Source organism: Physcomitrium patens, chromosome 2 (assembly GCF_059467195.1).
Source record: "Physcomitrium patens ecotype Gransden chromosome 2, ASM5946719v1, whole genome shotgun sequence".
NCBI lineage: Eukaryota > Viridiplantae > Streptophyta > Bryopsida > Funariales > Funariaceae > Physcomitrium > Physcomitrium patens.
In genome coordinates, this window is record NC_143411.1 from 1,083,959 (window position 1) to 1,102,377 (window position 18,419).

Consider the following 18,419-nt stretch of genomic DNA (forward strand, 5'->3'; position numbering starts at 1 on the left):
TTGTCTTTTAGTAATAAGCCATTCTAATCCCTTTTTAATATATATACTTCTTTATTTCTATTTTTTCACTTTTTCTTTGACATAAATTTCATTGACTTATATATCATCTTATAATTCATGTTAATGACACAATGTACCTTTGCTTTTATCTCTTTTAGTTCTATTTTTACTTGAATTTTTTCCAATAACTCGTAACTTCTATATTTCAACTTTTGAATTTTAATTTTTAATTTTCAACTTTTAATCTTTAATCTTTTCTATTTTAATTTTAAATTTACTTTTAACTTTTATTTTAAGATTTTATTTTTATTATAGATTAACGGTAATAATTCAACTCATTACTTTTACCATCAACTATTTAAGCAATAATAATTTATAAATTTCAACTAATTATTTATTTATTTATTCTAATTAACTATAATTTTATAATCATACAAAATTTAGTAAAGATCATGCAAATAGTCTTGAAGGACCATAGTGAATTTCATTAAATCTTTTTATTTAATATTTGTAATCATTGCCTGGAGGGCATTAAGTTAATTGAACTACCAATTCCTCCATTCCACCTCTTGAACCTATTGTGTGGCATGAATTTCATTGAGTGGTGAAATTTGGGTTCCTAGTAAGAAAGGTTGGCTCTAGTAGAGGAGAGGGTGGCTGAACCCACAAGAAGCCACAAAGAAGGAGGGGGGAGGGGAAGGGGGATAGGAGGAGGATCTGAAGTGTTATACAATACTTAGATAAGTCCACAACATTAAGTCCACAACATCAACTTCATAAGGATGCAAGAAATAGTCACTTTTCCTTATTTCACAAAAGAGGCAAGGTAATATGTACCTTGCTGAACATGCACCCAAGTATCCTTCCCATTCCTACTATGTTATAAAATGTCTTCAACTGTTTTATGTACAGTTCTAAATTTCCTACCGCCTCAGCCAAATCGGTGTCACCACGGATTGCACCAGCTCAGGTTGTAAGCCTGTAACCAGTGTGTAAATCCTCTAGCATTTGAATGCTCCCATGATACATAGTTTCTACATTCTCTGAGTTCATCACACTTGACTGCACCCAATGATGAACACAAGCTGCAACAACCCGTCTGACAGTAAATCTAGAATCACATGCTGTAAGATGACGAGGTTTGACCAGGGGTTAAACTAGCAAAAACATTTTGGTATCAAGGTGAACGAAGAGGGCAGCTTTACTGCTCTTACATCCTGTAAAAGCCTCCCACCAAAAAGGTGTTATCAGAACAATTAAGATCGAGGGAAAAGGGCAAATGTTGATGTCAATGTTGCAAATTACCCAGCTTATGAGGATTGAGATAGCTTTCAAGTTCGAACACTCACACAAGAAGGTTGGGACCCCTAGAATGAATCAGCCACACACGACATTGCAAAATTGAATTCGCCGCCAACCTTGGTTCGATACCAAGAATCCAGACTCGGAATAAATACGATTGAATTTCTCCACCAGGCTGGAGATTCCCTTTGTGAATGATCAGTGCGCAGACGATAGAGGCAGACAAAAGCAGATAGAGACCAAGCAAGCCCTTCTTTCCCAGGGTCTAAGAACCTTCAGAAACTCATAAGGAGTAAGAAGAGTAACATTGTTGAAGCTCTCCACCTTCAAAGTGCAGCACTTGAAGCTCTCTTCCAAGATTGCGCAATCTCAACAGCCATGCTGTCAGATTTTGCAATATGGACGAATTTGAGACATGACGTGTTCCCCCACTGACATGATCGCCGGCACAATTGACGGGTGATTCACAGATGCTACAAGGCGTGAATGGAAAGCAATCCATTCCATATTGCTTGAAGTCCAGTAACTTTCTTGTACCATCAGGTTTTCTAAACGATTCCCTACAATCATCCTTTCATTACAAATAGACTGCCCATCTTCAGCAGCTTCAAGAATTTGAGAAACGATGTAAGCTCTCTTTCGAACTTGAGGGGCAAATTATCCAGCTCAGAAACTCTGCTGCAGTTTGACGATTGTCCGCGTTTGCATCTAAATTCTGAAAAAGAATTTGTGATGCATAGGTTGACCAAGGTAAAAAATCTATCAACAGCACAATATCAGGAGCTCATAAATGACAACTTGAATGAATTGAAAATTTCCTACATGTGCAATTGAATTTGAACTGCCAATGTTGACTCCCAGAACACACACAGAAGAAGAGCGAGCAAGTTGCCATACAGTAAAGGACTATAGCAAACGCTCTCCAAACTCCCACAAGTGGTTTCTGTATTCTCTGCTCCAAAAATGATAAGCATACTACTTGAACTGTTATCCTGTGACTCATCTTGATCACCTGTCTCAAAGCTTCTTCTTTGCCGCTTCGATGGCCGCTCACGGATTTGTACCCCCATAGCCCTGTTTGCTGCTGTTCTTGTGCTGGCTTCACGTCTTTCCATCACCTCAACTAGCTGATTTAGCGCAGAAACTGCAGGCACACCTATCAAAACTTCAAGAAAAGGTCACGGACTGCTAGAATAAATGGTATTCAACCGGACCCCTTCATCAGATGAGGCATATCCTGTAGCATTTGAGTGTTGTAGAATGCCACAAACTGCAACTGTGAGTTGTGCACAAAGCTCCAGTAATCGCACTACACACCTACATTTATCCAGTATGAGTGGATGATCCAATCAGCTCTCTTTGCACAACAATCACCAAGTTTGTTCTCAGCAGCAAACATTCTAGATTCAACGAAGCCATGATATTTCCTTCAAAGAAAAACCCATTAAAATGACCTGCTTTTGTTGATTCGTACAACAAGTGACACAGTTTCGATTCAGCTAATGCTCAATTAAGAGATTGTAATGATCTGGAGGAGGATACTAAGCTTACTATCTCCACTATGGAAAACCCTTGAGCCCTTAACCCTGCTCTTTCTTCACACATTCTACACATGAGTGCCAAAAACTGAAGGCAATCTGTGACCAGTTCTACAGGATTTTCGCAGAACGATTTTGTCATTACCATCTTTAATTTCATTTAGTTCAAACATATGAGAACAGAACTTGTATGTGCTTAAACACATTCAACTGCTTAAGCACATACAAGTTCTGATGCTACCATGTTATTACATATTATTACATAGTTGTGATACATTATATTGATAGTTATGATACATGATATTGATAATTGTGATGAGCTGTTTCTTTGACTGTATATAGTTATACCCATATATATATATATATATATATATATATAATACAGCGATACATGATACTACACAACTAAAAAGAGTACAAATAGAAGCTTCAAATCATACATGCTATGGTATGGCTAATTATTAGGTTTGGACTGCACTTACGGCAAATACCAGACACTGCAATTTTAAAAAATAACAACCCAACGTAACTAGAAGACATCTTTCATAGGGATCGCAGTAGAAAATTCAAGTGATGAATAACAAATGATAGACGATTAGATCTCGTCTTCCTATGTTAGAATACCTAGGAACCTTTACCGCAAGACCACACTTGAAGCAAGCTCAGATATCTTGTTGGGTTTATCCCATTAGTCAGAAAACATATGAACATACTAGAATACTGAAACGATGCATTTTCACGAACTCGACAACTAGCAGAAGGATGAAAGTTTTTTGAACAGAAATTAACCCAGCATTACATAACCGTACCCAAGCTGGTTGTGATGGATACATGCCAAAACTGCATTTAAACATCGGACGTTAAGATGCTCAGCATGTTGCCTTAAATTCATGAAATTCCACTTATCAGCTCCTCGAGCATCTTCAAACACCTCAAACATCCTGTTCAAGTTCCCTACTTTCCCAAGCGCTGCCTGCATACAGCCACACAAGAAAGAGCTAGGTGAAAAAATGTCGTATATCCTGCAACACTGTGCACGACACCTAACTATAGCTGAAAATTTCAATACTAGTAGCTGATAATTGTACATAAATGGACTTGTACATATTAAGAAAAACATTCCAGCTTGTAAGCCAGGAGTCCCAAATTTTCGCAAATAAACTGCTAGATGCTTTTAAGCATATCACTGGGCACACCTGCAACAATTATGGAGGCTTATATACGCACACAAAGACGTCTTATCTATAATAAAATGTATGGCTCGGTAACATGGATCATCCAGGAGAGCAATAAATCAAAAATAATTCACGACCAATAGTGAGCCAACTGCATATCAATGTGGTAGTACGTGTTCCATTTTGAAAGCGGCATATAAATCTAGGGCTTCCTCCACGCGGCCAGTTACAGAAATCCCATGCAAAACAGCACTCTTGGCCTCAATTCCTGCTGTTTCCCACTTTTTTCTAAGTTCCTAATCATCTGAACAACAACAATGTTCAATAATGTTAGACTATAATTTTATCACGCAATTAAGAGAGAGGCAGTAGTCACGTGAGATTCGTTTCATGAAAACCTGCAAGTCTAGTCACAGCAAGCCACAGACAGTCGCAGACTAGTCAGTGGGATAAAAGAAACATCTCTCAATTGCAGATTTACATGTTAAAGTGGATAGATCTAAACCATCGACTGTTTAAGAAATACTAAGTTTCCAACGAATGAGGAAAAAAATATCTGCGTGCCACAATACCACGATCAACATTTCCACATTCTGAGTAAACAATGATCACTACAGTGTAGATGGATTCGTTTGGCCTTATCCCACGTTCTTGCATTTTCCCAGACAGTTACATAACCCACTATGGCTTCAGGGACTTCCGAGTGTTGAAGTATGAACACTAAAAATTGCCCCCACCGACTTGCTATGAATTAATCTCATATCTTTAACTTTTAATCAACTGAGATCGTTCATTAGCAAAAGTGCGGTTGACTGCCTCAGCAAGGGTGTGACAATTTTTTTTGACTGGGCACCTGATCCGCTCGGTCTTCATCTTTGCTCAGGGAGCATGCAAATATTAGAAGACGGTACGCATGAACATCTGGCTTCACACCGGTTGCATCCATCTCCTTCATAACTGCTGGTGCTCCATCAAACCATTCCTGGGTCTCACAACATGCGTAAAAGAAATTCAGATTGTGGATGTCAAGCTAAGAAATAACATGAAGACTCTAAGCTGAATAAAGCAACAGGAACTAAAAACATAAATTGTCTTATAGATTCCTAAAGACTTCCAACATAAGCCACAGTCTCTTGACCAGTTAGTATATAACCTGTACAACAAAGCGCTGAATAAGAGGTTATAGCAATAAGTATTGACATCCACACCAAGCTTCTTCATTTCAGGAAATAATCTACACGCCTTCTCCAGCTGATACAATACCACATAGTATCAGAAAATCTCATATTAGTAATAAATCCAACAAATTCAGAAGTTTCTTGAACAATTATCGCCTTAAAATTCCACAGTATCTCATGTTTGTCTCCAATTTCAAAATAAATGATCAAGCGCTGATAGATTCAAGAAAATAAGACTCACATCCCCAATCTTAACGCCAGAACTTATCAGTGGTATGTGACCACAGTTGGCTACACTTCCAGTGTAAACATTGCCGCTTTCATTTCAAATGCCTACCTTCCATCAAGACCAAGGCAAGTGTTAGTAATTTAACTTGAAAAGCCTTCTTAATATTCATACCGACGTAGAGCGCCATACATATATAGTTCCTACAACTCCTCACATGTATCCATCCTCATCAATCATTGTCTTCCATTCAAATTCGCTAATAAACGGGCTCAATGAAAAAGAAGATGGCTCTAACTCCCTTGCTTGCATCTCATCCAAGAGATCAAGGCCTTGCGAAATCTGTACGCACAGGAAGGACGAATCATTAATTCAAGCCAATTTCAAACAAGTTTGTCCAACTTCATCCAAAAGCAATGTGAGTGAGTTTTTAGAGGTCACAGAACTGTGTCAATAAGGATTCTCAGATGAACCCTACTTACCTGACTGGGTAATTATCAATATAAAGTTGAGTTTCCTAGATAGAAGCGCAGCAAGAAGCAAAATGCCCACTGGGTCTCTCGAACCTCGTGCAAATAAGTGCTTGTAACAATCTTGCAGATTTCCCATACGATTTCCCACGTAAAGTGCAAATCCTAGGAATTGAAGACAGATGCCATTGTAAATGAAATATAGACACATCAAATGATTTCGAGAATTACTACTGGCAGCATAAAGCGACATTCCCTTGCTTTGCAACTAACCACTATCTAAGGTATAAAACTGGCAACTTCATCTGTGGACAATCAGGGTGTGCAGATTAGTAAAGATTTGATCTTGATGAGGTAACTACCTTGTCGACTTGACTGACTCCTTGAATGTAGACGTTCAAGTAAAACCCCATCTGTTGCTCATTTATGCCTATCACAGAAACTCACATTCAAGAAATGTGGTGATAATTTTCTACTACAACGTAGGGAGGACGTTGTTAAGACCACAATATGCAAATTAACTACGTATGACAGGACGGATATAATAAAACGAATGCTAGTTAAAAAACACAACTGTGTAAGCTAGAGTACCTTTAATTTTTCAATAAAGAGGAAGATAGAAGGGCGGGATCAGGTTGCAAATGCCTGCCGAGACACTGAAAAGCGGCAATCACTTGGTATTTGAATTTATGGTGGGAAAAACTTTAGCAACCAAGTCCATCATAATAGATACTTCATCATCCTTTGCCAACGCCATCATAAACCGAGCTATAATGTTCCCCATGCCATTAGATCATTCCTGCCCCATCAGTCTTCCTCTCTCTCACAGGAGAATCCAATATACAAAATAATATACGCATTAATACACAAAATTTTGCAATAATCAGCCTACTCACGAAAAACAAACCAGAGTACTTTTAATCGCCAAAAAGGTTATCAGAAAACGAATCGGAAGATATTTATCCAAAAGGAGTCGTTGCCTCAAGAATAATGTAAACCCTTAGTATGCAGAAGCAACACGTCCTGAAACATCTCCTTCAAGAAAGTCATCAAAAGTACTCACCATCCAGAGACGAAGGCCGCTTCTGATGCAAGCGAGATAAAGAGCTATTGCTCTTTCAAAATCACGAGACTACAGAATAAAGTTGGATTTCGTAGTATATAAACACCCCATCAGAGGGCACTACGGCTTCTTCTATCCACTTCGCAAGTTCATGGAACTGGTCTACTTTTACCTTTTTAGCAAGACAGGACATGATGGGCTTGTAGGTTAACATGTTGGGTAGTATACCCTTGCCTCGCTCTCCTTTACAAGCTCAACATCTCTTGACACATGCAGCTCCTGAGTAGCTGAAACAACTTTACTGCCTTTCACATCCTCCTGTAAGCATGTCAACATAATAAACAAACGGGTTGTAAGATTTCCATTAATTAAATTCTAATCCAAAGGACGAAGTCAACAACCATAGGCTTGACGCATCCTCAATACTTTATTTCGTTGGTCCAGTCTTTAGAATCAACTGGATGCACCTACTCCCCACCAACTTAACCAATACCTGATTATACCAAAAGAGAGCACCACTGATTATTTTGAACCAAGAGTTTGATGAAGTTTTAGTGTCATGGACACTTTGGTCCAAAACTTCAGCAAAATCTGCACCTGCTGATGGCGTTGTGTAAACAAAGTCACTCGAACAATGTGATTCTGCACATTCAGGACGAAGGTCATAGCGAGACGACAGATGACAGGCCTCTCTACTCGCTCGATCATCACAACTAGAGTATCAAGAGAGCTATTCTGTCAAGCCCAAGTTCAAGAGATGTATAAGTATTAGGTTCAAGAGATGTTATGAATAAGGATCCTACGTTATGAGAGCCAACAACAACGTTTACTAGAAAAAACATGCAACTCGTAAAAATTAGTCTTGTCTCATCACGATGTCATATTTCTTTTCATCACATACAAATATGAACAAGACCACCTCCCCTATGTGCTGCACAAAGTCGAGCTGATTTTGAAAGAAATATGCACAGCATACAATTCTTCCTCAGTGGTGAAACCATGAATTACAAGTTCCGACGCTTAGAATTTGACAGATGGTTTTAATTTTAAAATTTGTCAGGAGCAAAATTTTGCACTTCAGTCACAGAATTGAACTTGCCGATCAAGTTTGTGCCCCGCTGCAACAGCAAGCATGTGCTTGTTTGCTAAAGACTTAACTGCAGCATTAACGCCATGGGCTACTTCCGAAAGGTCATGGATAAGCAGTTTAAAATCTACAGGCTTCAGCAACCAAAACAGGGATTTCAGTGCAGAAAATACTGAACTTCGTGCTTAAATATACAAGAATTATGAGGGAAAAAAAGAGAGAAAGGACAATGAAGGTGAGGTATCGAGGAAAAAAGCACCTAGTGAAGAGACGTGCGATAAATGCCAAGAGGATGCTGACACAAGATGATGTTGCTCGATGAAGTAGCCTCGGCACAGGAGTCGCATGATGTGCGCCATCGCATCCAAGTACCTGCTCCCTCGATGGCATTCACTCCTCGCATACGCCCACAGATGTCTTTATGGAATGTAGCAATGTCTGAGTCTCCAGTCCGCTCCGAAATTCTCTTGCAGGATCACCATTGCACCCTGACCTTGCAAAAACCCCGACTAAACCTCAATAGACCAACCCCTTCATTACATGTCCTCAACTTACGTAATTAAACTCCGCGGTGTTTAATCTACGCAACACCGAACTCAATACACAAGAAGAAGAAAATACGGAAATTTGAATCACGTCCTACTTCGGCATTGCTACGTCAATACCTCCAAAGACTAGATTATCATCCTCAAGCAACAAATCCAAGAAAGACCATTTACTACGAGTGAGGACATGTAACTGCTATGATGATGTGCTTGGACATGATTGGTATTGCGCGATGGCGCAGCGCGAATCAATAGACGAACGCATGTGGAGTTGGGGATTTTGAGGAGGAATTGGATTTAGAGTTTATGTTTGAACATTTCACTTGCTCTGTGTCTGTTCAATGCTTCAGTAGTGTACATTCTCGTCGATGATGGGACGCTGGACCATTCGGCGAAAGGGGAGAACTGGGAACGCTGTTTCTAGTGCATGGATGATGATGGAACTCACAGTGATTTTCTATGTTTTTTTCTCCTTGGAGCCGGGCCAATGGCAACATAACTCATAATTGGGAATGACTATCTGACCAAAAAATTTAACTTTTGACCACACTTTATATAGAATTTCTTCAAGGTGATGGTGTTTTTAGCAATCTGAACGCATGGTTACACGTATCAAACGGTATGTTCATCAACATCAACCTGATTGCATGGATACACTATATTTGTAATCATTTGATGTGAAATAATGGAATCATTATGTAATAATTCCAAAGATGGGTTTGTTTCCAATGCTCTCATCACACACAACAAGATGAACTTTGGAAAGTGTGTGAAGTGGGGCATTATCTTGGTTAAATTGTAAACACAATTTTAAGATGTTGTGGAGAGAATTACAGGATTATTTGTTGACAGCAACCAAATTCTAGTGGAGAAGGGTATTTTCAAGTTATGTCTTAAAGAGGTGAATGGAGCAGGATTCCCCACATCACACCTTGAATTTGTTTTTTGTGGCTTCTTCAAGCTCTACATTAGTGACTTGGCCTTTTTTCCTAAACCACTAGGTACTTTTCTTTGATTTTATACAAGAGAAGAGAAAAGGAAGGAAGAAAGAAAATTGTTGTTCTAATTGACAAAAAGTTTTAATAGCTCTGTTGGATATGATGATGACCACAAGTCAAAGCTGTTTTTTAATATGAATTCAAATTATGTCCTACTGAATGTGGTTTTTCAGATCCTCTTTTATTCCTATAGTGTATAATTAGTCCTCATTAAAGAACTCCAATAGTAAATTACAATCATTGAGCTTATTTTTCATTTATGCTATTACAGATTGTTCACAGGATCTTGTTGTTTACATGAAATTATTCTCTGCCATTACTACAACAAAGGCTAGTTCTAGATACCAGCTAATGACAAAAAAGCTTCCAACCAAAGTCTTTTGATCACAATCATTAAGTCAATGCGTAGCAATTGCTTGGACATGCAATTGTATGTTGAACACCATGTGGAAAGGCCTCTAGAGAAGAAGTATAATACAACTCATCTTGAGGGTAAGGAGGTTAGTGTTTTGTTTATGTTAACAACCTATATGTGACATGCATATTTTTGAAAATACTTTAAAAGTCCTACTTTTTTCATAACCTCTTTTGGCCAAGAATGTTCATACAACATTACCATAGAAATTCTTTTCTTTGTGAGTTTCACTAGTGTCTATTGTCTTTGATGGGAATTGATACTAAACTTTATTATATGAACCTAGCCATTGTGTTCACCAATTTTGTAATATAATCCATTTATTAGTTAACATGAGGTGCTAAAAGTGGACTAAATCAAATTAAAAAGAAACTCAAGAGTGCAAAGGGTTTAATTCAAGTAGGATTAGAATTAGAATTTCAGCCAAAAGTTAGGATTAATAAGATAGCATGAAAAATCAAGGGTTTTGCTTTCATGTTACAAAGACTTCTATAACTGAAAGCCCAATGTTCTTCTAGACAAATAACAAACTTTTTGATATACTTTAAGGTAGATCTGTTGTAAAAGGTCCAAAATTAAGATCTTTATACTTGATTGTGAAGAAGTCAAGTTCTTCTTATGGCTAATTAAGGTATTCCTCTCCCATTTAATGCTAGCACCATGTAAATATTTACAGCTTTTAGCATTCATATGCAACAACAACAAGTCACTCAATGGAAGGAGATTTTGGCAATAAAGGCATTACAATGTATTGTGAATAAGATGGATCAATTTGGTGGGAGAAATGTGTCAAAGTACATATAATTTTATGCATGAGAAATAGGAGTTAACAAGATATTGGAAGATGATATGATTGCAAACTTTATACTTATAATGGTGCCAAAAATTTGAGGGCAAATAAAAAAGTTAAAAGATTCTAATAGAAGTACTTAAGATGATTTTGTACAAAAAATGTAAGAAGAGTATTTTATAGAGGATTTTAAGTAAATAATCAAGAGATCTTTTTTGAGTGGATTATATGTCCAATAAAGGATTTATTGGCAAATAAATTATTGAAAGAATTTAATTATCAATTTAAGCAATTATCAGGGATGGAAAGATTGAGCTTAAAATTGGAGAAGACTTAGTTATTTATACAAGCTATAAATGTAGAATTGCAAGAAAAAATGGAACTATTGCTTGAGGATTAAAACAAAGAGCAAGGAATAAAAATAAATTCGAAAGAAGCAGAATGAACAGTGTTATTATTAACTAAAAGATAACGATGAAGAAATAAAGCAATTGTAAGTGATACCATCTCTTCTATTATATACAAGCAATATGCTTCTTAACCATCTTTTATTCTTCCAAAGAGTGATGATTTGGCAATTAATAAATTAGTTAAAGGCATGAGAGAATTAATACTCAAATTAGTTAGATTTGAAGAAAAGAGCCAAACAACAAAAGATTCATTGGAAGCAAAACCAAGGCAAATAGGAGAAAGTTTGTCTCTTTGTTGTATGTAGTATAATAGTCTTAATCATTCACAAAGGGAGTTTGAGGAATTTACTAAGACATTAAGGAGTAATAGAGTATATTTCAAAGAAAGAAACATACATTTAAGAGAAAGTGAAATACCATAAAAAATAAATTTTGGCAAATATGGAATAAAAATAATGATAGTTTATACAATGCAAGCAAAGACAAATAGGGTTGGTCTTACTCACAATTATGCAAGTACAAGCATTGAAGGATCAGATTATATAATTTTATTGTGGCCAAGTATAATAAAGTGTGTAACAAATAGAAAGGTTGCTAGAGATGTATGACTTGATGTTAGAAAATGTATTTGAAAAACTACAAGTTGGAATGATCTAGTTGATAGTTTATCTATACATGTGTATATTACAAAGAGTCAATATGAGGCATTGATAAAAGGTAAGCATAAGAAAGATGATGGAAATGAAAGTTCATCAAAGAAAACTATGAAATTGGATAAAGATTGACAACAAATCCTTTTGGTACATGGAAAGGTAATGAATGATACATCTAAGTAGAAAGGTAAGGCTCTATATTGTAAATTGCAATCAGATTATGAGGCAACAATGGATTTGAAGAAGATTTTGGAAGAGTGTATTTTAAATGGCAAGGTAAAATTTACATGGAAAGAAGTTCTAGAAATAGAAAAGAGAGAGTGCTATGAAATTATTACAGATATTATTAAGAAGAAATGGTAAATTTTGGGTGAAAATATAGCTACAAATGTAAATAAGACAAGAATAATGATAGATGAATATGTTAATGATTATAAATATGGAGATATTTTCTATGTAAGGTTCATTGAAGAAAAAGATAAAATCCAAGCATCTAATTATTATTCTTGTAGTTATTGGAAAAAAGAAATAATAGAGACATTAGTGAAGTTAAGAAATCAAAAGAATCTCTTGTGGCATTAATTAATTATAGGTCAAAGATAAATTTGACATCAAAGTAATTTTATAAAAGGAGAAAATGGCCTATTGATACCAAACATAGGTGGTTGATTAGAACAGCAAACAATTCATGAAAAGAGTTATATGGAGCATGTCCAAATGTAAAGGTTACAATAAAGAATGCTCATGATGAGCAAAACTTCTTTATATAAGATATGTCTATTTATTCTATCATACTTGGACAACCTTATATTATGGCTATTCAAATGGAAATAAAGATTATGGACAATAGATTAACATATGCTCAAATTAGGAGTTGACATTGAAAAAAAATAATATAATTTTTATAATATGTACTAATCACAAGGAAAAATATAAGAGTTTAAAAGAACAACTATTACCAAAAGTTACTAGAAAATTTTGAGATGAGCATGTGAAGGATTTTCAATACATGCTATTATAAAGCAGATTTGTAATAGTATAAGAGGTGATAGCTTCCTTCCTAGTAGAAGAAATAAGACCATTATTAGATTATTATAGAATGGATATATTTCACTCAAAAATATAAATAATTTTCGAATAATAGAAAAGAAAAATATCAAAAATATAGAACATGAGTTTAAGAGCTATGGAGTATTTTACAAAAATGAATGCACAACATGGATGTTTGAAGAATCTTGTTTTGATGCTACTATGGATAACTTATAAATATTATTGGATTTGGATTTTAAAGGTGATGATAAAATAATAAATTTACATTCTAAAAAAAATTATAATAATGTGAAAGAATATACAGATAAATATAAAGTGAGGATAGAGACCAAATATTAGAATGTTGTAAAGAAGGTTAAACTAATTGCATTGCCACTACCATTGGATTGTGAAGAGAAAATTAAGAGAACTTCTATACAACCAAATTTGAAAGATTCAAAGAAGATAGGGCATGAATTTACAAACATATTGACATTAAATGGATTAAAGATTGAATATAAAAACTTTTTGATAGAAGTTGAAAAAAGATATTTTAAAGAAATATTTTTTTGACATAACAAGATATTTGCATTTGAGCCACATGAAATAGGATATATGGATCTAGGTATAATAGTAATTATGGTTATTATTATGTTTTTACATGAATCATGGATTTTATGGTCAATTCCTGTTCTAAAAGCCTATTTGCTAAAGCTAGTTGAATTACTCAATGAGGAGATTAAGATGGAAATACTAGCATATCTCTATATGCACTTACATACACATCTATATGTACATTTGTATACAAATTAGATTATGATACCATTGTCATATTATGTGTTGTCTTATTTGGAAATGTACAAGGTTTCTAATTATGAAAGATAAAATTGAAGGTGACAACTATCTTAGAAATTTTAGTAGGTTTTAATCATCCATAAAAAAAATATAAATTCTAATTCCAAATAATTAACTTGTAATTAAAGTTTTCTACTAACAAATCAAAATATTGCTTGGTTGAGCTAATAGATCTTTAGATATCATTGAAATTTTAACCAACCCTCAAATTATCAACTATTGGTACCACTTTACACTTAAACTTGGATAACTCTTTAATGGTCCAATAAAAAGAACTCAAATTTTATACACTCACTTAACACATGTATATCTATAATTCTACAAGAATTCAACCTTAGAGCTTACATAGCTTGCAAGAAATAGCTAAAAATTCTAATCCTAATTTTATTGCCTAAAAATAATATTGCTAGAACAAAATCTAATTTTCATTAAATCTTTCAAATTTGTTTTAAAGCCAAACCAAGCAAGCCTAACATGCCTAAGACTAACTTAAAAATCACTTTCTTATCCAATTTATAAATCTCTAAAAATACCTCGTTATTAATCTTAGGTGGCTATTTTAATACTTTAGAGTTAAAATTTAATCCTACCTCACAAATGGTCATTCTATGGATATTAATCTTACCCTTTTTATGATTTTTTTTATAACTCTATCCTTCATACCACATAATAGTATAATATTCTATAGTTTCTTTCATTTATATTTTAAACTTAATATAATTTTTATATACAATTTCATCTTTTTTATAAAGAACCTTATATTCAATGAATTCTAAGTCTTATTATCCAATTCATTGAGTTAACATATTTTAATGATTATTTTTTCAATATAATTGTTAATGCAAAAACTACCAAATGTCACCTATTAAAAAAAATATTAAAGCCTTAGGTTGGAATATTACTCCATCATCAGTTTTCACCTCTTAAGTTTAGGCTACAATATACAATGAGACCATTAAAGGCTTCTAAGACCTCTATGATATATCCTCCACTATTATAATGTAAATTATAGCATATACAAATATCATCTTTATTTAATATTCCATATTTATTATTAATAATATACATATATATATATATATATATATATGTATATATATATATATAAACACTTCATTATTTTCATCTTTATAAAATTCTTTTCTTAAAATTTTCTTATTTTATTTCTTTTTCAACTTTGCTACTTTTCTATCTTTTTGTTCCAATTTGTTTAATTATTTAATAAAAATATTCATCTTCTTTAGCTCATTAAATATTTTAGTATTAAATAAATACAAAGTTAGAAGGCGTTTGTATTAAATAGCTAAATAAGAAACTTAAACAAAATAATTGAGAGATAATACATCAAGAGAGTTAATCAATATAGAAGATGAGATATTAATAAGTGGAATAAAGTTGATTGGAGTAAACTAAAAGATGTTTAAAATCATAGATATATTATGAGTTTAAGAACATATGATATTATTATTGATTTTTTTTTAAATGAACTTCAAAGATAAAATAGAATTAAATATTATAAAACAAAAGCTAAAAGCAATAAAGAAGAACAAAGTAAAACCTTAGTCAAAACCAATTTTTTAGAAGGAATGAAAGTAGAAAAGAAATGATCAATATGCAATACTAAAAAAATATTATTTAATAGCAAAATATTGATGCTAGTAAAAAGATTGTTAGGAATAAGATTGATTAGTTAAATTATTAAAAAAAAAGTTATAGTCAAAAATTTGATATGTAAGAAGTGGATGATCAATAGAGGTGAAGAGTTTCTAAATTGAATTAAAAAGTGGATAGGTTAATAGAAGTTAGCAATATCATCAAGTAATTGCCCTTGATATAGAGGATAGATAAATACAACAATACCAAAAGGCATTGTACTAGTAAAAACTTTTTATATTTAAGAAAGTTTATACATAAAGCTTTCTAGAGCATCTAGAAAATTTCTAACATCCTTTGCTATACTGAAATTTTAAAAGTTACTATTATTAAACTTTTTAAATTTAAAAGTATATAATCTACAACTTTATGTTATTAATATGTGTTGCACATGGTTAATTTGTTGACTAAGTTTTTAACCTACCAATCAACTATAGATTTGAATAGAGTCATAACTACATCTATGAAGCTTTTAAAAAACTTCTTTAAAAAATATAATAAAATAAATTAATTTTTATTTACTTCTACCTGATTATAATGATAAATATTAGAAGAAATATGTATGTCCATGACATTATCTTTGTTTCGAGAGACAAATTCTATAAAGAGCAATCATCACCTTTTATAGATCTTATTATTCTTTATCTTGGTTTTGATAGATGTCATCAATGAAAAGCCTCAATCCTCTTTGCTACATTTGTAAGATTTTTTGTTAGCTTCCATGTGTATTTATTAATATCTTATTCATACTATTGAATCACATATTCCAACCTACTTTGGCACTGCATTATATCTAAGTCTTTTTCTATCTCAAATCCATTTTTATACAAAGAAGTGATATTTGACTTCTTCTTGAGATATTTACTATTTTATATAATTCAAAAAGAGACACATGAAATATGAGATGAATTTTTATAAATTTTAGTAGATATAATCTTTAAATAATAGAATTGACTTATTTACAAATAATAAAAGGTCTAAGCCTAAATAATCAAACATATCACAAGGACAAGTAGTCTTGATATTGCAACAAACTATATCTTCGTACTAACCTTGATTTGTGGTTGTTCTTTTATAATAGGCATCTATATTGATCTTTTGTCATTCTTAAGCTTACTTTATCTGCACCTTCATTTTTGCATGTAGCTCTAACAAACAATTTGTCACATCTTTTACCACATGATTATCAATTTTTAAAAAGTCAAAAGTATTAAGTCATAGATGATAAACATAAGTGATAAAGAAAGATTTTTATTGAGTAGAAAAATGTACCAAATTTTTATATGAAAATTCTACTAATGGCAAAAGAGTTGTTCAATCATCTTGATGATAGTTGATGTACCAGCTCAAATATTTCTCCAAACTTCATTCACCTCTTTTGTTCTCCTATTAATTTAAAGATGAAAGATCAAAGTTAGTTTTATATCCACCTTCAATATGTTAAAAAAATTCTCTAAAATATTAATATAAATTATATCTCTTTAGTTGATATAATATCCTTATCAATCTATAATAACAATAGATATTGTAAAAAAAAACTTAACTATTGTTCTTATACAAAATATATTTCAAGTAAAAAAATAGCTAAGTTTTTTTTAACAACATCTATTATTATTATAGATTGCTTTTGTATAAAAAAATTTTGAAATATATTTTGAAATATATTTTGTACAATGACAAGGAGCTTTTGTTTTTGAACAAATCACACATAAATATATAAAGTCTTTCACATCCTTTTATATTAGTAGTTTTGAGTCATTAAATTGACTCACTAGTTGTTTTAGAATAAAAAGATGCATTTAGAATGATTAGAACCATAATATATAGTAAATAGTATAGAAATCTTTAGAAAAATAGAAAATTAGAGTATTAATTGAAGAATTGGAGTCTTAGTAAGTCTTCGAGGTAATTATCTTAATTGATTTAGTATTTTTTAGTTATTATTGAGTATTAAGGAATATTTATTAAGGTAAATATTTATATTGGCCTTCTATCTATACATGTTATTTATAAAAAAACTAAAAATTTTAGTTAGTAGTTAGAAGAAGCATGAAAAAGAACCTCATGTCTTTTTAGTTAGTTATATAGAAAGTAGGATTTACAGTAGATTTAAATTAATTTTATTACTATAAAAATCATCAAGGTAGGATATTATAGCCTTCAACTGATATTAGTATTATAGAACCATTATAGGCATTTTTAGAATTTATTTAGAATTTATTTAGAATTTTTTAGGAATTTTTAGAGTAATTTCTAAGACTTTTGTAAAAATGAGTTTTATCACTTTGGGAGCCATTAAGAAGAAATGAAACAAGAGGTGAAGGCCTCAAAAGGTTCTTAGGCTCATTGGATATTTTTTAAGAACATGGTGAAGTAAAAAATGAAAAATTATAGATTTTACTAGTAGAAAATAGGACGACCAGTAATTAATGTAGTCCTTGTAAGAAAGGAGGTTTACAAGTCCCATATGGATTGTAGCACCTTGAAGGTAGTTAGGTAGATAAGACTAAGTCCTCGTGGCTTCTTTTAGGAACCCATATACATCACTTCTGAGCCTTGGTGAGGCTTGAATTCCTGATCTCTTAAGCAAGTTATACTTGAGGTAAAATTATTCACTTAACTTTTCATTTATTTATGTGTTATTTTTCAAATCTTCATAACTTACTCATAGTAACTCGGATTTACATGTTTCTTACACCATTGAAATTTTTTAAAAAAAAAAAAAATTTAAAAATTTAAAAAAATATTTTTTACTTTTATTTTTTATTTTATACTAGGTGAAAACAAAGTGAACAAATTGTGACTAGTTTTGTAGTGTATAATTGCTTGATTGCATTCGTTTCACTTGCTTTTTATATTTTGCTCCTTTTAGCCTTAATATATTAATACTTCTACTTCACACCACTAATTACAAGCAACTCTTAATTGATGCCATTTTGTAATTTGGGTTGAAGAGTGAATTTTACACTCACATTTTGGTGCATCTATCGGAAGATGGTGCTTCTAATAGTGTGTGTGAATGTGAAGTTGTT

The 18,419-nt window shown here is 32.7% G+C and overlaps 1 protein-coding gene across 11 annotated transcripts; it reads right to left on the reverse strand.

The window, feature by feature from the left end:
* Positions 1-275: 275 nt before the first annotated feature.
* Positions 276-8,870, reverse strand: LOC112274367 (uncharacterized). 11 transcript variants are annotated; one of them, XM_090256603.1, is made up of 13 exons: positions 8,299-8,870; positions 7,446-7,594; positions 7,125-7,270; positions 6,481-6,545; positions 6,252-6,319; positions 5,902-6,054; positions 5,435-5,761; positions 5,169-5,266; positions 4,869-4,997; positions 4,189-4,319; positions 3,650-3,813; positions 2,315-2,446; positions 282-2,061 (listed from the first exon to the last, which is right to left on the reverse strand). In XM_090256603.1, exons 1-3 carry the CDS (start codon positions 8,396-8,398, stop codon positions 7,160-7,162), a joined length of 360 nt encoding a protein of 119 aa, XP_090112729.1. In that variant the 5' UTR covers positions 8,399-8,870; the 3' UTR covers positions 282-2,061; positions 2,315-2,446; positions 3,650-3,813; positions 4,189-4,319; positions 4,869-4,997; positions 5,169-5,266; positions 5,435-5,761; positions 5,902-6,054; positions 6,252-6,319; positions 6,481-6,545; positions 7,125-7,159. The 11 variants fall into 11 exon arrangements, with proteins under 11 accessions (XP_090112732.1, XP_090112731.1, XP_090112728.1 ...); XM_090256606.1 differs by having other exon boundaries at positions 276-2,017; positions 6,481-7,270; positions 7,446-8,173; positions 8,299-8,863; XM_090256605.1 differs by having other exon boundaries at positions 276-2,061; positions 6,481-7,270; positions 7,446-8,173; positions 8,299-8,862.
* Between the last annotated feature and the right edge of the window lie 9,549 nt (positions 8,871-18,419).

Excerpts from the sequence above, each read along its gene's own strand:
- LOC112274367 (XM_090256590.1), bottom strand. The coding sequence starts at position 3,686 with ATGCAGTTTTGGCATGTATCCATCACAACCAGCTTGG. Across the intron at positions 2,447-3,649 it reads ATCCATCACAACCAGCTTGG|TTTCTGCGCTAAATCAGCTA; the intron begins GTACGGTTATGT and ends GTGTGCCTGCAG.